The sequence below is a fragment of the Dysidea avara genome, chromosome 2 (assembly GCF_963678975.1).
Source record: "Dysidea avara chromosome 2, odDysAvar1.4, whole genome shotgun sequence".
Taxonomy (NCBI): Eukaryota; Metazoa; Porifera; class Demospongiae; order Dictyoceratida; family Dysideidae; genus Dysidea; species Dysidea avara.
The window spans coordinates 21363558-21384510 of record NC_089273.1 but is presented as its reverse complement, the minus strand read 5'-3'; the positions used below and the strand labels follow the sequence as shown (position 1 = coordinate 21384510).

The following is a 20953-nucleotide window of genomic DNA, read 5'->3' as shown; positions in this document are numbered from 1 at the left end:
ATGACCGGTGCCTCTAGTGGTAAGTGTATGTATCACTTGACGGGTACATGCAATATAATATTTTGTGGTTATAAAGTAAAACATCTTATAAATTTTATGCATGATTTATGTATGTTTTTTATTTGTCCCAACCGATGAACCGACTGTGCCCAGTATGTTGGTGCCATGCAATATAGCTGTATACACACAGTTATATGCATTTCCTACCTAACCAGAAGCCTTGGTTCTAGTGGTTCCCCTGCTGTTGGAATGGGGACATTTCGAACCTCTAGCATTACCGAATTATGTATGTTTCAGATGGCTTGGTCTCGCACACTGTGTGTCAATGGGGTATGCCTTCTCAAACAGGTAAACTGTAGCTTTCATGCACCTCTATTGCATAACAAAATTCCACCGTCATACCCATAACTCAGCCCTTTTCTTAGCTTGAGCATGTATCACATCTCATGGCAAAATTGATCAATTTCATCAGGAGAAATTGAAGAAGGATAACTTAATACATGAGGTGACTATTACCAAGAGTATATAATAGAGCCAAGAGTGTCGAACGGTGTATTAATGATTGCGTAAAGTGACACGGATATTTCAGTAATTGTTTGTTTACGCGAAATGGTAATTTGAACTCAACGGGTCTTTGTATGCTAGTTTTCCATGTTATTCAACCAAGAGTTATTATACAAGGAAAGTGTAGAAGGACCCAAGATAACCCCAGCTCACTAAAACAACGATTGCACAAACGAGCATGTTGCCAGGCCTTCAGGGATCAGCTTGGCAGTGCCAGAACTTTGACATTAGCCAATTCCCTTTTATGCTGTCATGTTTAATACAGCTACCCTTAGAAACTGTGTTACTTTACGCAGTCATTAATCACAGGGTATTACATCCATTCGATACTCTTGGTTACCATTATATACTCTTGCTATTACTCACTGTCATTTTTGAAGCAGAACAACTAACCATCACTTAAAGCAAAGGAGCTTGTAAATACTGTAGGACCACAACGAATGTCAAGTTTAGCATCCAGATATTTGGACGTCTTAGCCAAACTATGACAAAGTACTAGAATTCAGCCACATACGTACATGGCCACTTTCTCTCTGAAATATGTGCAAAGTGGTTGTCCTGATAATCAATTTTAAATGGCAAAGCAGTCCATCTCGTAGAAAAATAGCTGCATGGTCACCAACACCATTTCAACTGTAAACACTTATAATTAACAAATAAACGTAAAATTGGATAAATCGAATATTACAGTACTTGTTGCAGCCCTACTTGTACAGTAGTTTAACTCTGTGGGTAATTAAAACTTCCATTTTAAAACAATTACCAATTAAGCTTTTATGCATGCTTTGTGCTTTTCATTCAGTAGTTCCGCTGACCGCAAGTGCAATTGCTCCATCAACATTGCCTGATATGTTGGTTTTATGAAATGTACAGTAGATATATTTGTAAAATTGATATTTTTATTAATTTAGTCCCATTATATATACGTATACCTGTATACTAAGAACAAGTTTAATATTTTGCTGGCCAGAATCCCAAGTGTTAGCATCAAGTTTGGGAAGCAGTTTGACATCTCCTAGTCAAAGATTGTTCTCTTCAGCCAACTACCTTACTGATTTGGTAACCTGTAAATTATTAAATATGTTCTTGGACCTCATTATTTTGTACACTGTAGTTTGTGCCATGTTTCTGTTTGATTTACATAATTTTGATGTTTCCCGAAATCTTTCCCTTGCAGTAATTTCATAGAATAGGCATACATTCACTACCGACTTTCAGGTTTATTTACTTACATTTATATTACAGGTCTGCCATTGTTACCATCATTGGCTGTACGCAGCTCTCCTGGTAAGTTTAAAAACTGTGTATTGGAATCACAAAGGTTAACCAAACAAGAAACCAACCCCTATCATGGGATGGAGTTTAAAACTTCCAATTAGTGTAGACATTTTCACTGTAGATTACTTATAATTCACTAACCAGCTTATATACTATTGTATTTGTGACCCATTGAGCAACCCAACTAGATTGCACTTACTTGAACTTCATTCCATTGGGCTGGTAAAGCCTGGTGAGTACTGTTTTGGAGTTGTAACAATAGACAAAAAAGCAAAATAATTGACTTGTACAGTGCCTATATGAAAATTAATCATACATACTGTATGACACTAATGCAACAGTCTATGGAGTTGAGACTTGTCCACTCGTGTCACAACCACTTGTAGCCATAGCCATTTATAAGTTAAAGATCAGCCTCACCGACAGTAAAATTTGTAACTGTAGCTACAGCCAGGTACTGCTGAGGCCATGGTGGTACCATAATTACTTTTCAAAATCTCAATAGGGCTATATATAATCACATGTTTAAAAGCTTGTGGACATTTACAATAACTGTTATGTTTTCGATACCATCTGTAGCTGCTATGCCACCAGCAGCATTAACAACGACAACAACAACAACAAGGACATCATCCAGGATGTCACCTAGGACGTTGCCGAGATCCACCAGGGGTTCTCCTTATAGTGGTAAGCTAATCTGTAGTAACTGTAACATGAACCAGGGTAATTTATATGATGCAAGGTGATTTATATGAATGCCAGTCTAGTGGTGGGCAACTAAGATACGTACCTTGGAATTAACAAAGTTATCCACATAATACTCTTATACTGTAATTTACACTTTGAAATACTAAACATCTGCTAGTCAATACCTAAGCCATTCCACTTCCATGAATCAGCACTTTGGGCTGTCAGCAAAAAGGAGTGGGACACAAAAGAGAATACATGCATTGTACATATTGCGGTATGTAAAAAGGCATATGTCAGGATGAAGCAATGCCAAACAGTGAAAAATCAAACCCATAGCCATAGAGTTTATTGAGTTATGCTTGTCTGCAGGCATCAGTCAGACAATCCATCAGTCAGGCAGTAGAATATTACACCGATTAATTGTGGTTGCTGGTTTTTTTTTAAAATTCCGTAACAAGTTTTTGGAAGCATTTCAGGTCATACTGAAGGCACTTCTTGGCTTGGTTATGCCTACCAAGGCACCATGAAGCTGGTTTTAGGGTGATACTTTTGGTCAGAAAAGCCCAAACCTTCATGATCCCTAGTATACAGTACACTGTAGATTGGCTTTCTATATTGTACAGTGTTTACTATTGTATTTATCTCTAGGCGGTAGTCCACTGAGGACATCTGATGGTGTTCCAAGGAGTTCCCCTGGTAAGTACAACGAATCATGGTTGCAAGCTCAAGTACCCAACTGCAAAATAAAATACCCAATTTGACCTTTGAGTAGCTTGAGCATACGTTATTAATGCACATAACTTCACCTTCTTCATACAGTATAGTTCTAATTAAATAGCCTATAATAATTTAGTCTTCTGATGGTGTAACTGTGCTGACTCTGATTTGGCTGCTTACAGAGTTCGGATTAAACTGATTCCCATACCCTTTGTCTCATACTTCTCTACTTGTATAGTTGCCAATAGGACATAAGCTTCTGATCTTTTAACTGTTATATATTTTTTGCATTAGGTGGTGTGCCATCTGCGGCAACGCCTAGGTCCTCAAGGAGGCTTCCTAGTGGTAAGTAACTGTGTAGTACAATGGAACCCCCTTTAAGAGGATATCCCCTGGATTGTAGACAACCTTTTTATAATTGACATTTTTTTGTCCAGGTATCAAATAAACAGTACTAGTAATTTGTACATGGACACTTCTTTATAAAGATCAGAAATTATTCCTTATAGAGGTCAGATGTTAATTCCCTAATAATGTCCATCTTAGAGGGGTTCCACTATAACTGTAATATGAGCCAGGTGCACACTATATGTACTATACACCCTGTATGTATATGTAATATGCAGCGTTCTATTACTGGCTAATAGCCAGTGTTGAGTGACCAATCACCTAATGCAACTGTAACCATTGCATAAGGACATGTCTTAAATATTCCTAATAAATGTTCAGTTTAGTGATTTCACAATTACATGTTATAACAACAGGTTGGTCTGCCCTTTTGTGAAGGGTATGTGCCTCTTTGAAGTCAACTAGTAATAATAGCTTAATTTCACCACTTTTAAAAACTTTTTTTGATATGTGTATTCTAATAGATTTGTGCTACCATTACAGCTACATAATGCTGATAGATTACTACAATTGATTGTGTATGCATTATACAAGTAGTTTAATTCAGTTTCCTACAATGTCCATGTTACCAATTTTTGTCTATGCAAATTTTTAACCTTTTAAGTTGTTAAGAAAGCTACTGAAGCTTCATGCTTAACCTTCTCACTGCCACTTAGATTGTGAACGCCTGTAGCATTGCATTCTAAACACTCTGTAACTTTAGTTGAGCATTTTAGTAGCCACTGTCCTTATCCTGTAGTGGGCACGCCCTTAAGTGAACGGGAATAGGGATAACCAGTCTTTTGTGCACTGTCACGTGGTTAGATGATGCAATCGCATACTTTCGGAATGTCGATAACAAGCATTGTAGAGAATTCTCCAAAGACTACTAATAAAGAGAAACAGTAAGGAGAGGAATTATATAGGTTGGAGTGGCGTGTTAAACAGCATTAGCCTGTAAAGGTGTGAAAATTCATGTTTGGTTTCACTTAGATCAATTTTTGCATTCAATAGTTATATAATGGCTTTGTGGTTGCTCCTGTGTAATTAGCAACTCAATAAATGAATCCCTTGTTCTATAGCAAGTAATTTGATATATAGGTTTATAGGATTATATGATATGGTAAGTTAAACCCCAGTGCGTGGGAGTATCAAAGCGCCGCGCTGGGTTATAACTACCATACAGCTAGACAGAGCGACGCTGCTACTGTACGATATATTAGTTATCACCCAGTGAGTTATCACCCAGTGAGTTATCACCCAGTGAGTTATCACCCAGTGATAACTAACTTATCACCCTGTTGCGGAGCCACTCAGTCTCTTTCGTGACATCATAATAACCGCGAATGGCATTGTTTACCAATGGAACAAAGAGCCAAATAAGGAAATATTGATACAAAACACACCAATACAGCACTTAAAACTACCTAAATCTTACAAGAAAACTGTTAATCCTTTACACAATAACACTACAAGTTACCAATACCGTGATAGCTAGTTTAACAAATGTCAAGAATAGTCCGTGACGATTTTCGCTCCAGCAATCACTCCCAACGGTCACTATGGTGAAGAACTAACTTCCTCTAGCTTCATCATTCTATCTTGGACTATGGTAGCCACTTGTTGGCCTTTATTTTTCTCTTGCACTCCACGCGACACCACCATACCAATTTCTGACGAAGGCGAATCGTACCTGGAACCGCTGCTTCATAACACCGCCCTTCGCTACAGTTTTTAGGCAGTATGTAAGGTCTCTCTTGTAGCTACGAAGTAGAATCTCCACACAATTCGGACGAAATCTTGAGCACAGTGACAGGAACTCAAACCAGAACTTAATTTACTATCCGTAAACTTCTGCGCACTCCCACGCACTGGGATATAAAACAGTTATATCCCGTATACTCGGATGATATCATTGTTATTACACTCGTCCTCGGCTCTGCCTCGGACTCGTGTAATAACAATGATATCACCCTCGTACCGGGATATAACTATAACTTACAGCAGTTTAGAAGCAGTAGATTGGAGCCTCTACAAATTTGATGGTGAGGGGTTTTAATTAATTATGTTATGTGTTAGTAATTACTTTGATACAACCGTAGTACTGGCTGTAGTAGCACAGCTGCATACATGAATGAATCAAAATTTACCAAGGTTAGTTGCATGCTTCCAGGAAGCACGTGATCTCCCTACTGATATATACACCTGTAACAACGCTATAGAGTGTAGCCATCAAATAATAGTCAGTGTTGAAGTCGTGTACCTCTCCTTCAGTCGGCAAAACATTGTATGCATAGTGGATGTTCATGGGTTTAAATATTTGTACAAAATTCTCGTGAGTGTGTAATATTGTTTCTTTTTACTATATAGCTACCGTAACAACAACAGTATCATCCCCTGCTGGTATGTTCATGTATGTGTATATTTTAAAATGTTTACATGCTACCAAATGATTTCATACAAATTCATTTGTGATATTGTTTGTTTACACTACTATAGGTGATCAAGTACCACCTACGGTACGGTCACCAGCCACAATTCTCAAGCTGGTATGTGTGTCAGAAGTGTCTTCTTAACTGTATAGTTTGTCTATCGTGTTTTCATATGCAAATTCTCTACACAAAGCTTCATGGCTGCTCTACATCTTTGCTCACATAGAAAAGGGATATGCCCCCTTTTACCACGAGATGATACACCAGTTCAGTCATTATATACCTGTTGCAGCATTTAGACTAGCCTCTAGTGAACTGTTTCAAATTGCTGGCTATAACCACCACTTACTACACACTATTACAACATTGCATTATAACTATGGGCTTAATAGCATGTTTAGCCATAACTCAGTAAGGAATTTACTTAACCCATTAAACCTATAGTTATAATGCGGTGTTGTCAAACAGGAAAAGTACAACATTTCATTGGTTGCTACAGCTAAAAATTTACAGTAAAAAGGTAAACAGTGGTGGCAGAAGAAAAGTGTATTTTGAGCTATAGAAAATAAACCTTCATTCAATGAATGAAGGACTGTATTAAAGTTTAACTTTTTGTTTTCATCGTGTTTTCTCAAAGGGGATGTAGCTGGTAACTGAAACCAGTTCAACAAGCCATGCATTCCGCTACAATTTACGGAGAACAATACATGGCTTCCCTACAGTATGTTATTTTCCATAGTCCTGGAGAGGCAATTCTAACACTGAATTCTTCATTTGTAATGCTGTGTAACGAGCTGAACATTGCTCAAAGTGAAACGTAATGGCCGCTGCTCTTCAAGGCAGTAATTGATAGTGAACAATACTGTATTTATAATGTGTCAATGTTTACGAAATAAGAAATGTAACAAAAAATCTACACATACATGTACTGGTAGGAATAGTGCATGCTAGTGACCGATGGTGGTGGCTGTTCTTGGTCACCTATAGTAGTCTAAAGCAAAACAGTATCACACTTGTTAATTTTGTACAGTACGATACAAACATTTAAAACATACACATACATGTGCAAAATTCTCACGAGTGTGTAATATGATTTGTTTTCACTACTGTAGACCAATCATCAACTCAACCACAGCCATCCAATCCTGCTGGTATGTACATGTATATGTATATTTTTAAACTGATTGCATCTTACTGTACAAAATTTGCAAGTGTGATATTGTGTTGTTTTCAATTACTATAGGTGACCAAGTACCACCACAACCACCACCACAACCACCACCACAACTACCACCACAACCACCACCGACACCATCGGTCACCAGCAGTGGTACGCGTATATTTTAGTACTTGATCATATGGCCTTTATAGTCCTCTTATTATGTTTCTTATGTGACCTGCTAAGCAAAACCCCGATTAGTTTGCGTAATTCTGTTTTTGAGAAAAACCGCATTGAAATACATTGGGTAAAAAACGTGTACTAGTAGAACAATTTACGTGCATTTTAATTGCTTCAGTAAACAGTGAAACAGGGCTCAAATCAAGATAACCAAGTGACCAACGGGTTCACCTATTAATGGTGAGTAAGAATATCTTTGTTTCGTTTTAGTGACACGAAGTAAACATGAATTGGTTTACGTTGCAGTAAAATATTGTGTAAACATTGCCATTTCTAAATTTAAACAGCCTTTTTGATTAAATGCATAGGTGTATATAAGGCAAAACCGTACCTTGCTGAATGTCCCAATTCATTGTAAAGACAATGAGCCAAGTCCCATCTCCATAACTGTGAGTTATGATTGATTAAACAAGCGCCTGTAATTTTTCCCTTGTGCAATCCAGACAATTAGGCACCCACAAACATTTTTATGTATACTCCCATGAAGCCTTATACGGATATTTCTGCATTACTCTGCATTCTAATGGTTTGTGAGTAAGCTGGTACTGCAAGCTTCCTTGGTTATCCTGTGACCCTTATTTTTATTACAAGGTACTCTATAACTGCTTCATTTATAAATACTGTGATAATCTTTCCAGCAACAGACAGTAGAATCGCATGTATTTGTATGGCTTCTCGTAGCGTAGTGCTTGTTTCAGAGTGAATAATAAGCCACTGGCACTAAAGAGCCACATGAATAATGTAGAAAACAAATGCACAATCCGTTTATGTACAAACTATCGCTATTGTATAAATATCGGTAGCGATATCGGTCCTCCTGCTGTTCTGTACCGATACCGATATTGGTAAAAATTACCATATTGGTGGCTGATATTATAGCCGATCCAATTATCGGTACACCTCTAACTACTACCACCATATATAAATTTTTAGCACCCCCAAACTGTAGCATCCTCCTCCTATGCATGTGTCTAGGTTCTGGCCAGTGACATTTTAATGTACTGGAGTATTCCCAGTGGCTGGCACATGTCTCTAGAAATCCACTGCAAATCAGTGACATGGCTGTGGCATAAACGTGTTACTACTGTACTGTATTGATGGTGAACTAGCTTCACTGTGTGTATAATTGATTAAAGATTATAAAAAATTTGTTTGTTCTAAATAGGGGTACAAGCATCACAGCCACCATCATCTCCCCAACATATTGGTGAGTTTCTGATTGGCTAATATTCATTCATTGAATGTTTTTCACATTTTAAATTCCTATTGTTTTTTTGAAAATAGGACTGGTACTAATGCTGTCCATATGTATATAACAACCAACTGAGCTGCAATAATAAATATTGCAGGCCTTCAAAATGAAGTGTAGGTTAGAGACCTACTGTACATCTTCATGGATTTTAAAAACTGGGCAAAGCAAGGTTTTTAAAATCCACAAAGATCTGAGGGTGTGGTACGTCTCACAGACTTAGAAAATGTATGCATTTTATATGGGCATGTAAAATGGAGTTGTTGTGGGATTGGGTATATGTTGTACTGAAATTTAAAATAATCACGGAAGACTGAATGTGCTGTTGTTGAAATGTTAAAATAATCGAATCTCGCACTGCTTCCTTTCACAAGGTAGACTTGAATCTGGCACAGTTGGGAAATGGCAGTGATCGATAATGTCGAGCTGCCAGTGCCTATGATGTCACAACAGTCTAAAGAAAGCGTGTGTTGAAGAAGTAACTTGTGTGGATTTATACAATTGGAACAAGTTTATTGTCACAAGGTGTGCCTTCAGTGGCGCCATAGTAGACTGAATAGTACGAAGGTTTTGAGTGTGGATTGCACCTACATTACACGTAGTGTAAAATAAAGTTTCTACAAGGAAGCTTACCCATTTAGGTCTTTGTAAGGTTCATTCATAGTTCAATAGGAGACCAAAACAGCCTTAAAACACTCTAAAAACAGATGGGCACTACACAGAATTTTTATGATATTTCTGGACTTCTCTTTTCATCGTAACAAACGTACGTACAGCGTTAGATTATACTTCTCGTATTTGAATTCTTTTAGGCATATGCTTACAAAATGAATGGAGTGGTTAACCACATTTTAGCCTGGATGACTGGCCACCCACTGCAGGGAACCTGCTAGCAGATCTCCTAGTGGATTTTAAAGCATCTTGCTCCAAAAATTAAATGCGTACCATTTTCTAATGGTACCGGGTCTTCCTAACTACTCAGTGCTTGATAGTCAGACAACTGCCATAATTTATTACTCTAGGGCTCTACAATTTATACACTTGAATGTGCATAATTCAACAAAATTTGTGCTTGCAAAGCTACACAGTACACATGCCACAAGTCAAAGCTGCCAATCAGACAGGTGGGCTTGTGCTTCAACCATCACTGTTTGTCTAGGATTTGCTCGTGGTCACCACAAGCCATGAACAAATTACCTACATGCCAGAGCCTTTGACACCAGCCCTAGCTGAATAGCTAGCCACAAGTCATTACTACTGATCAGTACTTTTATCGATGTGTTATGGTCCCTACTCTAGTTGAATAAAATTCCAAATTTTTTGTGTACTTGTATCAAATAGCTTTGTTACAGTTACTCACTCTTCTGTTAAGGTAATTATATCGTACTCATGCATTTTGACGACCATAGAGTGACAGTTTTCTCTCCTTAAGCTATGTTGTATTACAGTCTGAAATGTATTTATTATGAAGCAATACATGAATAAAAAGCTGTAGAGAGTCATGACTCCTGTATTTCAAGCAGCCTCAGTGCAAAGCTTACCTTTGTGGAAGTTTACTACAGGCTTAGCACAGTTTCTATATATGTGACCCGCTGAACAAAATCCCAACTAGTTTGCATAGCTAATTCTGTTTTTGAGAAATACCTCATTGAAATACATTGGGTAAAAAACGCGTACTACAAAAATAATTTATTGTGCGTTCTAATCACTTCAGCAAACAGTGAAACAAGGCTTGAATCGAGACAACTAAGTGACCAACGGATTCGTCTGTTAATGGCAAGTAAGAATATCTTTCATGTCAGTGCCATGAAGCAAACATGAGTTATGGGCATTTGTTCACGTTGCAGTAAAATATTATGTAAACATTGCCATTTTAAAGTTTAAACAGCCTTTTAGCTTAAATGCATGAGTGTATGTAGGGAAAATACCGCACCTTGCTGAATAGACAATGAGCCAAGTCCCATCTCCATAGCTTGTTTTCTTCATGAGTTATGATAGATTAAATGAGCGCCTGTAATGTTTCCCCATATAGTCACTGTACAAATCAATTGTTTTGCACTTCCTGTTGTCTATCGCTATAACTCCACAACTATTCACCAGTCTTTGACAGCCCATAGGTTTTTCCCTCTGGATAACAAAGAAGTTATAAAAAGAAGTTTGATAAAAACGCAGGTTTTTGCTCAGTGGGTCACATATTTCTCATATACATGTTTCTGCTCATACCGATGTATGCTGACAAGCATACATAAAGTACACACGTGGACACATGTTTTAGGAAGAAGAATTTTGGAAGGTTGTGATTTACAACTGTAATAGAATAGGGTACAAAATTTACTTCAAAATGTTATGATTGCCTGCAGACTTTTTAGCAGACACCAAGCATTACAAGGTGGTGGCACTCCAATATATCCTGTACTCTGATCTTCGTCCTCGGTCAAAACGAAAGTCAAAAGTCAAGCAAGAAATTTGCAATACAGTGTAGGTCAAAAGACAAGTTTGATTGTAAAGTGAATGCCACAATTAATACTTAACATAACTATAAATTTTTTTTACGAAAATGTACAAAAATTTGGTCAAGAGTCGAGCATGGATTTTAATGTAAGTCAAAGATCAAGGCTTATTTTTCAAGTTTGACCACATTGACCGAGGATGAAGGTGGGAGTACAGGATATATTGGAGTGCCACCCTTTACACTATAGCATGCACTCTTTCTGTATGGGAGAGTACGCCATCAAAATATTCCTGTAATGAGTGCAGCATAATATCTTTATTATTCATCCTCTTTTTTAAGTTTGAACATACATAATGTTAAGTGTGTGAAATTATTTTATTAGGGGAGGCTGATGAGGCACCTGCAGGCTCTTCTAGTTCCACTGCTGGTATGTTTAGTTATATAAATATATCCAATAAAATGATCATGGTTTGTTTACTAGGCGGCCAGCCACCACTTGTTGCCACCAACATCCCAACTACCGGTATGTAATGAATACTAAATAGTGGTAGACCTCTCTATTTGAGTAGTGATTGTTCTATTTATGTTAACTTCTTTATGTAATTATTGAGTGTACCTTTTTACTAGGCTCACCAGAGAGAACTGGGGCGCCAGCCAATTCTGATGCAGGTATGTCACATGTAGTTATAAAATATATCTAATAAAATGATCATGGTTTGTTTACTAGGTGGCCAGCCACCACTTGTTGCCACCAACATCCCAACTACCGGTATGTAATGAATACTAAATAGTGGTAAACCTCTCTATTTGAGTAGTGATTGTTCTATTTATGTTAACTTCTTTGTGTAATTATTGAGTGTACCTTTTTACTAGGCTCACCAGATAGAACTGGGGCGCCAGCCAATTCTGATGCAGGTATGTCACATGTAGTTATAAAATATATCTAATAAAATGATCATGGTTTGTTTACTAGGTGGCCAGCCACCACTTGTTGCCACCAACATCCCAACTACCGGTATGTAATGAATGCTAAATAGTGGTAGACCTCTCTATTTGAGTAGTGATTGTTCTATTTATGTTAACTTCTTTGTGTAATTATTGAGTGTACCTTTTTACTAGGCTCACCAGAGAGAACTGGGGCGCCAGCCAATTCTGATGCAGGTATGTCACATGTAGTTATAAAATATATCTAATAAAATGATCATGGTTTGTTTACTAGGTGGCCAGCCACCACTTGTTGCCACCAACATCCCAACTACCGGTATGTAATGAATACTAAATAGTGGTAGACCTCTCTATTTGAGTAGTGATTGTTCTATTTATGTTAACTTCTTTGTGTAATTATTGAGTGTACCTTTTTACTAGGCTCACCAGATAGAACTGGGGCGCCAGCCAATTCTGATGCAGGTATGTCACATGTAGTTATAAAATATATCTAATAAAATGATCATGGTTTGTTTACTAGGTGGCCAGCCACCACTTGTTGCCACCAACATCCCAACTACCGGTATGTAATGAATGCTAAATAGTGGTAGACCTCTCTATTTGAGTAGTGATTGTTCTATTTATGTTAACTTCTTTGTGTAATTATTGAGTGTACCTTTTTACTAGGCTCACCAGAGAGAACTGGGGCGCCAGCCAATTCTGATGCAGGTATGTCACATGTAGTTATAAAATATATCTAATAAAATGATCATGGTTTGTTTACTAGGTGGCCAGCCACCACTTGTTGCCACTAACATCCCAACTACCGGTATGTAATGAATACTAAATAGTGGTAGACCAGGGGCGTAGCTAGCCAGAAGGTAATGGAGGGGCAGGCATACCCCACGAAACACTCAAAATCATTCATGATTGCAAAAAAGGCTAATGACCCAATGGTGGGCTAGCCAACATACGGTGTTGCATTATTACAACTTAAATAACTAGCTACGTAACTATTTCAGTACAGACTGCTTCCAATCGAGGTAGCTATATTCGTCGAGCATCATCGCACGTGCCACAACTGTACTCCAACAAATTCATCCACAGTCCGGTAGAGCTAATACTTTAGTGCAAATGCAGGTTACTTTACGTTAGCCACAGCCTGTGCTGCAGTCCTAGCACACTGCTGACAGGATGACGTATTCACTCACTTCACTCGGCGAAATTGAAATGCCATGTATTGCACGAAATCCCACCTGTGTTGCTAGCAAAACTTGTAAGCTTGACTGATCCACCTGACTGACAAAGTAAAAACAGACTGCACTGCCGTACGTACAAAGGTCCAGTGTGATCGACTCGATAAAATAAACTTGGTACATTTATTTAGCTAACACTTTATCACCTCGTAGGCAGTAGGTTCGTAGCGTCATCTGGTCTCCTTTGTCACTTGTGACTCCTGCCGCGGAGAAGCGGGTCACTCTTTTTAGATTCAAAGATGTTCTATCACGCGAGTAATCTATGCTAAATATAGAAGTATGTCTCTAATATTTTCCTTCGATGGATTCACAATTCACGAACGAGTTGAATGTTGTGTGTGCGCATTCACTAGCAACCCCTGGTGATACCGCGTAGTAGTGTATATAATTTGCAATTGCGTGTCAGTTTAATACTGGTCTAAACTTGTGACGAAGGTTTTTAAACAATCATTTAGTGATGGGGGGGCAAATGCCCCCCCTTGCCCCCCCTTAGCTACGCCTCTGTGGTAGACCTCTCTAGTGATTGTTCTATTTATGTTAACTTCTTTGTGTAATTATTGAGTGTACCTTTTTACTAGGCTCACCAGATAGAACTGGGGCGCCAGCCAATTCTGATGCAGGTATGTCACATGTAGTTATAAAATATATCTAATAAAATGATCATGGTTTGTTTACTAGGTGGCCAGCCACCACTTGTTGCCACCAACATCCCAACTACCGGTATGTAATGAATACTAAATAGTGGTAGACCTCTCTATTTGAGTAGTGATTGTTCTATTTATGTTAACTTCTTTGTGTAATTATTGAGTGTACCTTTTTACTAGGCTCACCAGAGAGAACTGGGGTGCCAGCCAATTCTGATGCAGGTATGTCACATGTAGTTATAAAATATATCTAATAAAATGATCATGGTTTGTGTACTAGGTGGCCAGCCACCACTTGTGGCCACCAACATCCCAACTACCGGTATGTAATGAATACTAAATGTGACCGGATTTGCGAAAAGGTACCTTTTCGCAAATCCGGTCACAAATAGTGGTAGACCTCTCTATTAGAGTAGTGATTGTTCTATTTATGTTGACTTCTTTGTGTAATTATTGAGTGTACCTTTTAAACAGCGTTAGCCTGTAAAGGTGTGAAAAGTCATGTTTGGTTTCACTTAGATCAATTTTTGCATTCAATAGTTATATAATGGCTTTGTGGTTGCTCCTGTGTAATTAGCAACTCAATAATTGAATTCCTTGTTCTATAGCAAGTAATTTGATATATAGGTTTATAGGATTATATGATATGGTAAGTTACAGCAGTTTAGAAGCAGTAAATTGGAGCCTCTGCAAATTTGATGGTGAGGGGTTTTAATTAATTATGTTATGTGTTAGTAATTACTTTGATGCAACCATAGTACTGGCTGTAGTAGCACAACTGCATACATGAATGAATCTAAATTTACCAAGGTTAGTTGCATGCTTCCAGGAAGCACGTGATCTCCCTACTGATATATACACCTGTAACAACGCTATAGAGTGTAGCCATCAAATAATAGTCAGTGTTGAAGTCGTGTACCTCTCCTTCAGTCGGCAAAACATTGTATGCATGGTGGATGTTCATGGGTTTAAATATTTGTACAAAGTTCTCGTGAGTGTGTAATATTGTTTCTTTTTACTATATAGCTACCGTAACAACAACAGTATCATCCCCTGCTGGTATGTTCATGTATGTGTATATTTTAAAATGTTTACATGCTACTAAATGATTTCATACAAATTCATGTGTGATATTGTTTGTTTACACTACTATAGATGACCAAGTACCACCTACGGTACGGTCACCAGCCACAATTCTCAAGCTGGTATGTGTGTCAGAAGTGTCTTCTTAACTGTATAGTTTGTCTATCGTGTTTTCATATGCAAATTCTCTACACAAAGCTTCATGGCTGCTCTACATCTTTGCTCACATAGAAAAGGGATATGCCCCCTTTTACCACGAGATGATACACCAGTTCAGTCATTATATACCTGTTGCAGCATTTAGACTAGCCTCTAGTGAACTGTTTCAAATTGCTGGCTATAACCACCACTTACTACATACTATTACAACATTGCATTATAACTATGGGCTTAATAGCATGTTTAGCCATAACTCAGTAAGGAATTTACTTAACCCATTAAACCTATAGTTATAATGCGGTGTTGTCAAACAGGAAAAGTACAACATTTCATTGGTTGCTACAGCTAAAAATTTACAGTAAAAAGGTAAACAGTGGTGGCAGAAGAAAAGTGTATTTTGAGCTATAGAAAATAAACCTTCATTCAATGAATGAAGGACTGTATTAAAGTTTAACTTTTTGTTTTCATCGTGTTTTCTCAAAGGGGATGTAGCTGGTAACTGAAACCAGTTCAACAAGCCATGCATTCCGCTACAATTTACGGAGAACAATACATGGCTTCCCTACAGTATGTTATTTTCCATAGTCCTGGAGAGGCAATTCTAACACTGAATTCTTCATTTGTAATGCTGTGTAACGAGCTGAACATTGCTCAAAGTGAAACGTAATGGCCGCTGCTCTTCAAGGCAGTAATTGATAGTGAACAATACTGTATTTATAATGTGTCAATGTTTACGAAATAAGAAATGTAACAAAAAATCTACACATACATGTACTGGTAGGAATAGTGCATGCTAGTGACCGATGGTGGTGGCTGTTCTTGGTCACCTATAGTAGTCTAAAGCAAAACAGTATCACACTTGTTAATTTTGTACAGTACGATACAAACATTTAAAACATACACATACATGTGCAAAATTCTCACGAGTGTGTAATATGATTTGTTTTCACTACTGTAGACCAATCATCAACTCAACCACAGCCATCCAATCCTGCTGGTATGTACATGTATATGTATATTTTTAAACTGATTGCATCTTACTGTACAAAATTTGCAAGTGTGATATTGTGTTGTTTTCAATTACTATAGGTGACCAAGTACCACCACAACTACCACCACAACCACCACCACAACCACCACCGACACCATCGGTCACCAGCAGTGGTACGTGTATATTTTAGTACTTGATCAAATGGCCTTTATAGTCCTCTTATTATGTTTCTTATGTGACCTGCTAAGCAAAACCCGACTAGTTTGCGTAATTCTGTTTTTGAGAAAAACCGCATTGAAATACATTGGGTAAAAAACGTGTACTAGTAAAACAATTTACGTGCATTTTAATTGCTTCAGTAAACAGTGAAACAGGGCTCAAATCAAGATAACCAAGTGACCAACAGGTTCACCTATTAATGGTGAGTAAGAATATCTTTGTTTCGTTTTAATGACACGAAGTAAACATGAGTTGGTTATGGTAATATGTCATGTGGCCCAAAAAGCTGGCACGCAACACCATGAGTATATTGACAGGAAAAAGAAAACATGACATTCACGCATTATAAAGTACCTAATAAAGGTAGAGCCTGTAAACCAGAAGGCCTTATAAAGGCCTAAGATGTTTATATTAACTGCACTAAGTATGGCATGTGTAGCTCCGTGATCTCTTATGCAATTGGTTGCTACAAGAAGTGCCTGTAAAGTAAGGGAGCCTACTTATGAAATTTGAAGAAAATTGCTGCAGCCATTTCTGAGATACCATTGGCCAAGGTTTTGTTTCTTCTACTTCTTTTCGCACACTTTGCAAAATCTGCCATAAAATACAAATGCGTACTCTGATCAAGCTAAAAATTAGCACACTTAAAGGGCTCATTAAAACAGTACCAAGTTTGGAGGGAACCCCATAAAGAATCACAGAGTTATGACTGATTATTTGTGTAAAATAGGATCGGACTTATGAGGAATGAGCTAATGGCACTTTGTTAACCTATAATATGCAGCAGTTGAAGTGGTAACAACAAATTCATACAGCTTCACAAACAACTACAGTAACCCTCAGTGCTCCAAGGGTTAATTTATTAGGAATTTAGGGATCAAATAAGTAAAAAGTAGTGAAAAAAGGCAGCAGGTTTCCTTCACCTGAAGGACATTTAATCCAGAGCACTTTTGTTTATACACAGTGGAACGGACTGAAATGGGAGGTGAAAGTATAGAGTAGTTGGGGCTCTTGAATCATCCATATTTTTTGTGATGACTGGATTGATTGGGCAGGTGCTTTTCCTACTATTCTTTGTTTATACGTTAATATCACTGTATAACAGGGTGAACATAGCTGATAGCAAAGCATAATGGTTATTTCACTTTCAAGTCCATAGTTTATACCTGGGGGTATGCATTCAGACTAACTCAATTGTGACTGCTCTATTAGAGTATCTCAATCTTTGGGTATAGTTTTTACGGTTGCAAGTGGTTATATTTTCAGCTGCAGAAGATTATCCATTTGAGTTTTACAATTCCAGGAATTACTCCAGGAAAAGTTTGGGAATGGTTTTGGGAATAATTGGTGAATAATAAAAGAATTACCACAAAGAATAATATGTAATTTAAAAAGCATAATGTACTTGTTTCTCTGCTTTTTATTTCTATGATCCCTAAATTGAACTTTAAATTCCTAATTTCCTTATACTTGTAATAGATTAGCTTCTTCCTGTGTTTGTTCCCTTTGATAGTCAAAAGTATTGAATGATCCCAAGCTATGCAATAACTGATCTTGCAAACTAATATGCTTTTATGGCTATAACTTATGGCTTCTTGCCACATTGCTGCAGTGGTGGCTACAGGACTCTTCGTTTGAGTAAAAGCCTCAAAGTTTTAAATTTTAGTGACTGAAGTTAGTGAAGCAAACACAGTTAATCACGGGAACCTTGTAATGTTTGTTCTAACTTAATTATCCTTATAGTGAAAATTAAAATACCCCTATTAAGATTAATCCAAAATATTTCCTTTGGAGGGATTTTTTCTTGCATGTGCATAATTTACTGACCAGACGTTTAGAGCATTAAAATTGATTAAATGCAGTATGCTGAAATTTTAATGTATAAAGCCGTAGTGCTAAGTGCATTTTTAGTTCTTGTGGTTGCTGTGTTGTATATCAATATGTTCCTGTATACACAATTAGTATGAAGGTACCTTTTCATGCACTAATGGTCACTGACCAGCCTAGGAAGCTTGTATATTTTCTGTTTGCATTTAGTATACTGTTATTTTGCATTCCCAGATTCTGAACACAACATCATCATCGCCTATCCCAGGGAGCCCACACTCCATTGCCCAATCTGCGGGATAGATTACCCAGGCCAGCAGATACAACCATTCATCAATCATGTTGAATCACATGAGGAATCTTGTGAATGGTTGTATCTGTGCTGTCTCTGCGGTTACCATGTCACAACTGAGAATGGCATGATTGCACACTTCGCGGAAGAGCATTTGGCAGAGTTGGTGGAACTGCCAAGAGGCTTCTTCATACAGGACACCGTATTAAGCTACCTTGATCCAGGTAAATCAACATATTCACCAGCCGCTAGCTGTGCTGGTATGTGCATATTATAAATGTGCTCGGGTTTGCCTGATATGGATGTATACCCTTGCCTCAGGCATTGTACCCCCTTGGGCATTCAATGTACATAAAAGGCAAATCCGCAGCCACCATGTATTATACTAGTATATTAAAAATTATAAATTTAAAAATGAAGAAATTATAAATTTAAAAATGAAGTAGGGTTTCAAGCTATAAAAAGTAGTGAAACAAGAGATGACCAATGGTAGCTATTACAGCACAGCTCGGTGTTAAATCCCTTCTTTGGCATGGTATAACAATTATTTTGTGTTCAATGCCAAAGTAGGGATTTCCCACTGAGCTATGCTGTAATAGCTACCATTGTTCATCTCTTGTTTCACTACTTTTTATAAACCCTACTTCATTTTTTAATTTATAATATTAAACTAGTTTATTTAGTTTTTTTGTTAAAGCATACAGCTAGCTATAAACATGTGACTGTTTTATTAGGGTGACTGCTGTATTAGAGTATATCTAGTCAGCCTGCGAAGAAATGCTTGCCCCAAAAGGGGTGTGGTCATCGTGGTTTCGATTGATTATTAGACTAGAGTATCTCGAATCAGCCTACCAAGTTGAGGGTGTGTAGTCACAAATACAGCTAGCGTAAAAGGGGCGTGGTCATCATGGTGTCGATCGATAGATCGATAATACGTAGAATAAAGAATGGGCGTGATCTTGTTACCTATCATGGAGTACTGGTACCTTCGTACAGTCAGGGGCCGTACAGTAGCGTAGTCTAAGTGCCTTAAATAATTTTGTGGCGTCTATTATGCTGCTTAAAGAAAGTGTTGATATGGAAAATTAACGCCTCGGTATGGTTTCGTTGGATGAAGAATACAAGCAGCCTGATTGAAGATAAAAGAAAAGACAAGACGCACACGGTGCACACTTGTCAGAACCCCAAAAGGCACATCCCACCGGTGAGTTTGCTGTTGTGGCGTAAAATGGTGACCGTGCGTTGCTTCTTTTGGGCTCTAGGCTTGCGACTGTGGTCAGTGAGTGAGTGAGTGAGTGGGTTAGCGAGACGAAATTTCGAGTTTTGACGATTTTAAAAAAATTCTATATCCGGCCGCCAGTAAGTGTTTTCTTGTTTTTAACATGTTAGATGGACTAATATTATTCCGTAAAGGTGATTTTCGTCGCGTAAGAAGTTTCTAAGCTGGTTTTTAAGGGCGTTATTTTTGGCGGCGCAAGTCACTTTTGATGCAAACCCTACTTAAACAGTACTACCGTACTGTTTGATATGTGTATATATGAATTGTGTGAATTACATGTCACAAGCAGTATGCGAGTTATCAAAACACCAATGTTTTGAAGTGAAGTATATAGTCAGCACGGAAGCTCTATAATATCAAAGATTACTGGCTTAAGACAATAATATGCAGTGACAAGCTTGTCATATTTGTAATTCATTAGTATGTTGCTAAGCACTGCTAAAGAAATTTGAACCGCAAATAATACACTCGTTTCAATGCTACTCTTCATTTTTAAGATTGATGAGTATACACCCATAATTATATGATCTTATACTTTGTTATGGCTGTAGTACTGGCTGTAGTACAACTGCAGATATCATAAATAAATCAAAATTTACCGAGGTTAGTTGTATGCTTCTATGAAGCACATAACTGTTTTTGATTGATTAGACACGCCAGTATATGGTTACAAAGCTTTAGGGGAAAACCACCTTCGCAAGCTGCAAAATCTTAAAGTTCTGAATCTTTGTGTCAGCACTACTTTGCAAGTGATACAATATGTTTGGCCATAACACAGTGAATAATGTGCTTGACCTCTCCTTTGATCTTGCTGCTGATATATAACAACAGTAAAAAGTGCAGCCATCAAATTGTAGTCATGTGTTGAAGCCATGTGATGTAATTGTTAATGGGTTAAAAATATTTGTGACCAGCTGAGCAAAAACTGGCCATTTTTGCATATTCCTCTAATTTCATTTTATTACATCTCTGTAATCTATGGTAACAAAAGAGTGCACAGCCAAAGTTTCAGCCTTTTGTGATGAATGGTGTTGGAGTTTTAGCGTTTGACAGTTGGAGCAGTGATAGATTTGATTTGTACAGCAATATTACTGGAATGAATAACAGGTTC

General features: G+C 37.7%; 1 protein-coding gene across 1 annotated transcript; it reads left to right on the top strand.

Moving 5' to 3' along the window:
• Positions 1-15224, top strand: LOC136247919 (uncharacterized protein DKFZp434B061-like). The gene is made up of 24 exons (XM_066039738.1): positions 1-19; positions 1810-1851; positions 2422-2529; positions 3181-3228; positions 3544-3594; positions 7181-7219; positions 7312-7398; positions 11551-11595; positions 11650-11691; positions 11796-11837; positions 11896-11937; positions 12042-12083; positions 12142-12183; positions 12288-12329; positions 12388-12429; positions 12534-12575; positions 12634-12675; positions 12780-12821; positions 12880-12921; positions 13927-13968; positions 14027-14068; positions 14173-14214; positions 14273-14314; positions 15148-15224. Exons 1-24 carry the CDS (start codon positions 1-3, stop codon positions 15222-15224), a joined length of 1146 nt encoding a protein of 381 aa, XP_065895810.1.
• The last annotated feature ends 5729 nt before the right edge of the window (positions 15225-20953 follow it).